General features: G+C 35.8%; 1 protein-coding gene across 5 annotated transcripts in view; it reads left to right on the plus strand.

Moving 5' to 3' along the window:
• The window catches only part of ACXD (Adenylyl cyclase X D), a 78224-nt gene extending 68741 nt beyond the window's left edge, over window positions 1–9483 (plus strand). For all 5 annotated transcript variants that reach the window (XM_075304051.1, XM_075304052.1, XM_075304055.1 and 2 more), the window contains 6 exons: window positions 1578–1846; window positions 1917–2011; window positions 2337–2488; window positions 2550–2736; window positions 8510–8770; window positions 8840–9483. In XM_075304051.1, coding sequence (XP_075160166.1) covers window positions 1578–1846; window positions 1917–2011; window positions 2337–2488; window positions 2550–2736; window positions 8510–8770; window positions 8840–9144 — 1269 coding nt within the window. In that variant the 3' untranslated portion in view covers window positions 9145–9483. The remainder of the gene's footprint in view (window positions 1–1577; window positions 1847–1916; window positions 2012–2336; window positions 2489–2549; window positions 2737–8509; window positions 8771–8839) is intronic.
• The last annotated feature ends 235 nt before the right edge of the window (window positions 9484–9718 follow it).

Genomic DNA, 9718 nt, shown 5'->3' on the forward strand with positions numbered 1-9718 from the left:
ATCATTTGTAGAAATAAAATGTTGACAAAATTTTCTATAGGAATCTTGACAAAATTTTCTACAGAAATAAAATTTTGAGAAAATTTTGATTAAAAACTTCAAAATAAGTTTTTTTTTTGCTTAATTTGGTACACTCTAAGAAAATTTCAATATAAGTCAGCCAACGAAAAATGTTCATTGATATAACGAAACATTTTCATTAATACAATGAAAATATTCGTTAATAGTACGAAACGTTACGTTGATTTGCAGAAAATTCGTTATATTAATGAAAAATTCGTTGTATTAATGAATTCGTTTCATTGGCAGACTTTTAACGACACATTTTTTTAATATAACGAAACTTTTTCTATTAGTGTAGATTTTTGGTAAAAATTTCTTTAAATTTTGGTAGATTATTTTGACAAAATTTTCTATAGAAATAATATTTTGACAAAATTTTCAATATAAATAAAATTTTTATAAAGTTTATCAATTCCCAAAAAATCTATACTGATTCGTTCGAATTTGATTAACAAACAAAAACCTGAAAAAATAAAGTGCTTTACTTCATTGCATTACATATCAGGCACCCTATAATAGACGTCAAGGTTTATTACAAAAATAATATACTATTCTTCCGTGAAAATAAATTTTCAAATGATTTTCGATACTCTAAAATGTCGTTATAAAGTCAAAATTTTAAGTGATACATCAATGAAAAAATGATTTTCGTTATTTCTAGAAAATAATGCCCATTCTCAAAATAAATCTTAGCATATACTAACATTTTTGTTTGTTTTCAATACAACGATTCAATATATCTGTTATATGAAAGATTGTTTTTTACCCTTCGCCGTCTTGAGATTTCGAGGGACATTTGAGTTACTTCAAAGTCGTGCGTCTGTTTCATTTCTGGTCGCAGTTATTATATGATTTTCTTTTGATACTTTTTTTTTTAACGATTTGATCCAAAGGTACACCCTCACAAAACATCGCTTCTGTAACATATACTCCCAAACATATTTTGCTTCAAGCATATACATTTTTGGGTATTGCCCAAACATTTATATGTTTGATCTCTTCCAATATATAATATGTTTGAAAGCATATTGGTCTAAACAATATATGTTTGGGTAGTCTAAGTTCCAAACATTTTGTATTTTTGCATCCAAATTCAATAATGTTGTCTTCAAAAAAAACAATATGTTATTATGTGAACATATAATATGTTTGGAAGCATTTTGCACCCAAAAATATTATATGCTTAAAAAAAATTCTCCCAAACAATATTGTGCTCAAAATTTTATTTATTTATTTATATATTTACAATCATAATGAATTATGAAAATAAACAGGTAATATAGGTGCTAACAACATAGGTTTTCGACCTGAATGCTCAAATTTTTGAATTCGATTTGTTTTTTACAAAAAGTTTTGTATCCCTAATATAGACCTGGTTTTAGATGAGAGCTGCAAACGGGTACCAAAACACTTATATTTGAGATTATAAAATTTCACGAAAATTATAAAAAAAATTAATAATATTATAAAAATGAAACTTAACTAAACCGATGAATTTCTTTTCTGTATTTTAGGCCATTACCGAAAGTTTGGAACTTACAATATGCATGGTGTTCCTATTCTCCCGTATACCCTTCATATTGAAGTTCACTGTTGGCGTTCTAATCTCGGCCATTTATATAATTGTTATTTTCGTCAGCTATGCTCCCATCTATGAGGCTAGTCCAGCTACAAATGTGGATTTACAAGCGGAATTTTCTCATGTCATGGTTATAATTATAACTTTGTGCATTTTCCATTTAATGGACCGCCAAACGGAATTTATATCGAAAGTGGATTACAAGTAAGTGATATCATGTGAAAGCTATTTTTAATAGTTTCTATGAAATTGTATTCCTTTTGTCTTACCTTAGTTGGAAACGCCAGTTGCAGAGAAAACAAAATGATGCCAAAGTCACAAATGCTTCCATTTCATTGTTAATTCGAAATATTCTACCATCTCATGTTGGTAAGTTTTAAAGTTTTGACTTCGAGAAATAAATATACACAGAGACGGAATATGATATGAACTCGAAGACTATTTCAAGAGCAAAATGTTATCTGTTCACGGAACACATGGGCCTGATGAGATAGATTATAAAAATATTGTATGTAGTGCTAAAAGAATACAGCCATAATACAGAGTACTTTGAGAAGAGAAAAGTTCACCACTGTGATATCACAATGGAATGAATAGTGTAAGAGCCTGAAATATCGGGCTGTCACTATACCTAACCTAACCTAGGGTACTTTGGTGAGAGTTTTTCATTTTATTTTTCTTTGTTCATTTCCAGCCGATTTTTACATTTCTAAACAGGTGAAAAACGAACTATATTACGAAGAATACGATAATGTGGCTGTTATGTTTGCTACGATCAAAAATTACGATATTGATAATGTGGGCCTACGAGTTCTAAATGAGATTATTTGCGATTTTGATGAAGTGGTAAGTACTACAAAAGAATAGTTTGAAGAGAAAAACTATTTCCTTAAAAATTGCTTTTCAGCTCAAACATTTCGAATCTGAGGGCATGTTCAAAGTGGAAAAAATCAAAGTTGCTGGTTGGACTTATATGGCGGCATGCGGTTTAGATTTGGCACGCTCCGAATATGTTAATACTCAAACTAATTTTCGTAACTCATCGCTACTGCCAAATGGAAGGCGAAGTCATTATGATAGCAATGCAAGAAATTGTAAGTTTTAGATGATCGTGAACTTGTAATCGATTTTATACCCACCACCATAGAATGGTGACGGGGGTATAATAAGTTTGTCATTCCGTTTGTAATACATCGAAATATCGATTTCCGACTATATATATTCTTGATCAGGGAGAAATTCTAAGATGATATAACCATGTCCGTGAGCCACGGTGGTGCAATGGTTAGCATGCCCGCCTTGCATACACAAGGTCGTGGGTTTGATTCCTGCTACGACCGAACACCAAAAAGTTTTTCAGCGGTGGATTATCCCACCTCAGTAATGCTGGTGACATTTCTGAGGGTTTCAAAGCTTCTCTAAGTGGGGTCACTGGAATGTGGAACGCCGTTCGGACTCGGCTATAAAAAGGAGGTCCCTTGTCATTGAGCTTAACATGAAATCGGGCAGCACTCAGTGATAAGAGAGAAGTTCACCACTGTGGTATCACAATGGACTGAATAGTCTAAGTGAGCCTGATACATTGGGCTGCCACATAACCTAACCTGACCTAACCATGTCCGTCTGTCTGCCTGTATGTCTGGCTGTCTCTCTGTCTATAATGTTGTGTGTCAATAATTAAGCAATCGTGCTGAAATTTTGCATAAACTCGTCTTTTGTCTGCATGCAAGTCAAGTTCGTAGATGGGCTATATCAGGTTTTGGTATTGCCCCCATATAAACCGATCTCCCAATTTTACTTCTTGGGCTTCTAGAATCCGTAGTTTTTATCCAATTTGCCTCAAATTGAAAATCGAGAGGTATTTTGGAACCATAAAAAGGTGTGCCGAAATTGGTGAGTATTGGTCCATGTTTTGGGATAGCCCCCATATAGACCGATTTCCCGATTTTACTTTTTGGGCTTCTAGAATCCGTAGTTTTTATCCAATTTGGCTGAAATTTGAAATCTATAGTTACTTTAGGACCATAAAGAGGTATGCAAAAAATTGTGAGTATCGGTGCATGTTTTGGAGTAGCCCCCATATAGACCGATCTTCCGATATTACTTCTTGGGCTTCTAGAATCCGTAGTTTTTATCAAATTTGTCTTAAATTGACAATCTAGAGGTAACGTAGTACCACAAAAACGTGTGCCGAATGTGTATTGGCGTGTATTGGACCATGTTTTTGTATATCCCCCCATATAGACCGATCTCCAAATTTCATATCTTGGGCTTATAGAAACCGTAGTTTTTCTCCAATTTGCACGAAATTTGAAATCATAAAGAGGAGCGCCGAAAATGGTGAGTATCGGTCAATAGCTCCCATATAGACCGATTTCCCAATTTTACTTTTTGGGCTTGTAGAAACCGTAATTGTTGTCCAATTTGCCTTAAATTGAAAATCTTGAGGTTTTTTAGAACTATAAATAGGTGTGCAACAAATGATTTTATTGTTTGGGATTTTAAAAACCGTAGTTTTTATCCAATTGTCCTGAAATTTTAAATCTAAAAGTATTTTAGGACCATAAAGAAGTGTGCCGAAAACGGTGAGTGTGGGTCCATGTTTTAGTATAGCCCCTTAATATCGATCTCTCGATTTAACTCCTTGGGTTTCTAGAAACCGTAGTTTTTATCCGATTTGCCTGAAATTGTATTTTAGACTCACAAAAACGTGTATCGGATTCCATATTTTACTTCTCGTAATCATTTAAATAATGGGGGGTGAAAATCTACAGATTTTAGATTTGCAATCAAGATGTTATTTCATCATTTTCTTGCACACTTACAAGAGATGTTAATGATTCCTCTAAAACTCAAACAAAAATGGTTCTTATAAACCCAAAATCTGATATAGTCTGCATAGGTTAAATCTTTAAATTTATCTTCGGGAAGTGTACAAGTTGAACAGCTCTGCTTGGGAGAATATCTGTCATCAAACCCCCCTGAAATTTTAAAGGAAACTATAATTTTTGATTCATGGTGGTGTGTATTTAAGATTCGGCCCGGCCGAACTTACTGCTGTATGTTATATACTTGTTTGATATCAAAATGAATGCAATCAATTGATTGAATTTATTGTACAACCATAAATATAGCTGACATGCAGGTACAGAAAAAAATTTCACGAAAATGTTTCCAATTAAAGTCTTAATAGAGTTTTAACAAGTATATACAGCAGTAAGTTCGGCCGGGCCCACCACCATGAATCAATATAATAGTTTCCTTTGCAAATTCTTCGTCGTAGCGGCTTACTTGATAATATATAGAATTTCAGGGGATTTTATGACAAATATTCTCCCAAGCACATCAGTTCAACCAGTACGCTTCCCGAAGATACATTTAAAAAATTTACCCGAAATTTCATATTCAGTTTCAAGCAATTTTCATGATAAGTGCGCCTTCTACATCGCTCTATATGGCGGTTCTAGAATCCCAAATCGGAGGGAGGGTTTTAAGGGGGCTATATCAAAACATGTACCGATGCACAATATATTCAGCACACCTGTTTATAGTACTAAAAACCTCCAAATTTTCAGGCAATTCAGGCAAACTATGGTTTCTAGAAGCCCAAGAAGTAAAATCGGGAGATCGGTCTATATGGGGATATACCAAACCATGGACCGATAATAACCATTTTCGACACACCTCCTTATGGTTCTAAAATACCTCTAGATTTCCAATTTCAGGCAAAGTGAATAAAAACTACGGATTCTAGAAGCTCAAGAAGTAGTATCGGGAGATCGGTCTATATGGGGGTTATACCAAAACATGGGCCAATAATCACCATTTTCGGCACACCTCTTTATGGTCCTAAAATACCCCTAGATTTCTAATTTCAGGCAAATTTGATAAAAACTACGGTTTCTAGAAGCCCGAGAAGTAAAATCGAGAGATCGGTCTATATGGGGGCTATATCAAAACATGGACCGATACACGCCATTTTTGGCGCACGTATTTGTGGTCCTTAAATACCTCTAGATTTCTAATTTCAGGCAAATTTGATAAAAACTACGAATTTTAGAAACCCAAGAAATAAAATCGGGAGATCGGTCCAATTAAAATCTTAATTGAGTTTTAAACAAGTATATACGGCCGTAAGTTCGGCCAGGCCGAATCTTATGTTCCCTCCACCATGGATTGCATAGAAACTTGTACTAAAGACTGTCATCCACAATCGAATTACTTGGGTTGTGGTATCTTAAAACTTCTTAACATCGTTTTCTAAATTGTGAGTTAGTCCATACGTGGTAGAGAGCCAGAATTGAAATATGGGGGTCGCTTATATGGGGGCTATATACAATTATGAACTTGATATGGACACATTTTTGTGTGATTGGGGATTGATTTATCTGAGGGCTATATATAACTATAGACCGATATGGACCTAGTTAGGCATGGTTGTTAACGGCTACATACTAGCACAATGTACCAAATTTCAACTGACTCGGATGAAATTTGCTCCTCCAAGAGGCTCCAAAACCAAATCTCGGGATCGGTTTATATGGGGGCTATATATGATTATGGACTGATATGGACCACTTTTGGAATGGCTGTTAAATATTATATACTACCATCAAGTACCAAATTTCAACCAGATCGGATGAATTTTGTTTCTCCAAAATGTACCGGAGGACAAATCTGGGGATCGGTTTGTATGGGGGCTATATATAATTATGGACTGATATGAACCAATTGCTGCATGGTTGTTGGAAACCATATACTAACATCACGTACCAAATATCAACCGAATCGGAATAATTTTTCTCTTCCAAGGGCCTCCGGAGGTCAAATCTGGGGATCGATTTATATGGGGGCTATATATAATTATGGACCGATTTCGACCAATTCTTGCATGGGTGTTTGAGGCATATATTAACACCACGTACCAAATTTCAACTGAATCAGATGAATTTTGGTCTTCCAAGAGGCTCCGGAGGTCAAATCTGGGGATCGATTTATATGGGGGCTATATATAATTATGGACCGATTTCGACCAATTCTTGCATGGGTGTTTGAGGCCATATATTAACACCACGTACCAAAATTTAAACTGAATCAGATGAATTTTGCTCTTCCAAGGGGCTCCGGAGGTCAAATCTGGGGATCGGTTTATATGGGGGCTATATATAATTATGGATCGATGTGAACCAATTTTTGCATGGTTATTACAGACCATATCCTATCACCATGTACCAAATTTCAGCCGGATCGGGTGAATTTTGCTCTTCCAAGGGGCTCCGGAGGTCAAATCTGGGGATCGGTTTATATGGGGGCTATATATAATTATAGATCGATGTGAAACAATTTTTGCATAGTTGTTAGAGACCATATACTAACACCATGTACCGAATTTCAGCCGGATCGGATGAAATTTGCTTCTCTTAGAGGCTCCGCAAGCCAAATCGGGGGATCGGTTTATATGGGGGCTATATATAATTATTGACCGATGTGGACCAATTCTTGCATGGTTTGTAGAGATCATATGCTGACACCATGTAGCAAATTTCAGCTGGATCGGATGAAAGTTGCTTCTCTTAGAGTCCCCGCAAGCCAAATTTGGGGGTCCGTTTATATGGGGGCTATACGTAAAAGGGGACCGATATGGCCCATTTGCAATACCATCCGACCTACATGAATAACAAAAACTTGTGCCAAGTTTCAAGTCGATAGCTTGTTTCGTTCGGAAGTTAGCGTGATTTTAACAGACGGACGGACGGACATGCTTAGATCGACTCAGAGTTTCACCACGGCCCAGAATATATATACTTTATGGGGTCTTAGAGCAATATGTCGATGTGTTACAAACGGAATGGCAAAGTTAATATACTCCCATCCTATGGTGGAGGGTATAAAAATATTCAATTAAAAATATAATTGATTCAAAAAATTGTTTAATTAAAACAAAAATCAATCACAAATATGAATAGTACCAATTAATTTTTTAATTGGACCAATTAATTTTTTACTTGAATTTCAATTAATTTTTTAATTGATACTATCATTTCTGTGATTGAAGACATTTCAATTAAAAAAATAATTGGAACAACTAATTTCGTGATTGAATTAGATATTTTTTTTGTGTGCGCATTACATTCTATCTGTACCGGACAAAACGGGCCCTTATATAAGTAATATAAGTATGTTATTATGCATAATGCAAGCCTCTTTGGGTCAATCACGTTTATCATGTCAACCTTGTATGCATGGAGTCTTTGGTGCAATCTACGCTTAAACTCCTGCGATATTTCAGGGTACATAAGCCTTGTCTCTCAAGTCGTGGCCGGAGAATGAATGCGACTCATTATTGTCATCGGCTGCTGAGACTAAATTTTTGACAACGTTAGCGGCTTAACTTCGGTGGCAGGAAATTATTCGTTACAAAATCAAATTGAAGTTATCCGACCATCTATGAGATAAATTGTGCAACCAATCGTACAACCCTATATTTTATTCATATCCCCTGAGCAACGTGTATTTTTTGGTGTAGGATTAAAAAAACGATTCATAATGAGGCGAGACGACATAATAGGCGTCGGCTGCGCTACTCGACCGCATCAGTATCTGGTCGCCCCTAACACTTTTTAGAGAAGGTGGTCCCTCACTGATATGAAATACAATTACCTGATACGAGAGAAATTTCGTCATAAGTGGGGTCTCCCAATGTATGACACGCCATTCGAAATATAAAACTGTAGCCCCTTCTTACTGGCATTACAACAGATACGTGATGCACTTTTTTTCGAGCTAAGCCGACATAATCGTTGACGGCATGGACAGCCCGCGATTTCTTTTCTCTTATTAACTTCTCATTTCATGTATACTTCACAGCAAGACCTTCGAGACGGGATATCGATATGGGTTCAATACCCTCCACATCTAGGGCCTCCAGTCAATACGAGGGTCACAACACGAATACACTGGGTGGCATCTGCCAACCAAAGAATCGTAAAATAAGTTCACCCCACCAATCCAATGTGGTGCATGTAATGGCCCAATTCGCTTTGGAACTTATGAGGACAATGCATCATTTTAATGTTGAAAATCTACAATGTGAAGAAGGCTCCGGAGACAATAATATGTTACGAATTGGTAAGAAAAAAAATGGTATAGATTTCATTTGGAAAACAACAAATCTCACATGCAATGCACATTTTTCAGGAATCAGTAATGGTGCCATTATGGCTGGTGTTGTTGGTTCATCAAAACCCCACTATGATATATGGGGAAATGCTGTAAATATGGCTTCTCGTATGGATTCCACTGGGGTGCGAGGTCAAATACAAGTCACCGAAGATACGGCAGAAATTTTACGTACCTTTAATATCAAATGTACAAAACGTGGCATGACCTATGTCAAGGGTCGCGGTGACATACCCACGTATTTTGTGGGTATTGATCAAAATTTAAATTTTATACCTGCATCAAGTATGGATTTTCCACCGACTCAAAATGCAACGCTGTAGGCCAATTAAAACTATTAACGGAAATACAGCTCTGCAGGAAAATTACAACTCTGAAGCATTGCAAGAGGATAACCTAAAGGAGTTACATATACTCATTGGAATTTCATTTATGAATGAGCACCCTTAAGGAAACCATATTCCGAGGCACCCTCTCCTGTTCATTGCAAATTCAAAACCTCTATCGTCATAAGCTGGCCTTCTACAGCAACCCTTCATTAAAAAAAAAAACATTTTTTATTCATTCTATCTTTAGCATTTATTTGTACATAGTATTAAATGTTATGGGTTTCATTGTTCTTTTTATTTTATTTTTTATTAAATCGACAGTAGTTAAATTTAGTTATTAGTTTCACTTGAGTAGTTTGCAAAGTTTATGTGAATATTTCCAAATGGTAAGTGTGGTAAAATGATGCAAAATATAAGGATGTTTGTATATTGTCATACGTTTAGTGGTAGTGGCTACTTTTGGTACGAATTATGGCCTTCATATGGCCAAAAAAGCCATCATAGGCTGCACATAAAGGGCTCTGCGGTAATTTGACCCATTCCCGGCGAAGGACCTTCTTGAGATGAT

This window comes from Haematobia irritans, chromosome 4 (assembly GCF_050003625.1).
Source record: "Haematobia irritans isolate KBUSLIRL chromosome 4, ASM5000362v1, whole genome shotgun sequence".
Classification (NCBI taxonomy): Eukaryota; Metazoa; Arthropoda; class Insecta; order Diptera; family Muscidae; genus Haematobia; species Haematobia irritans.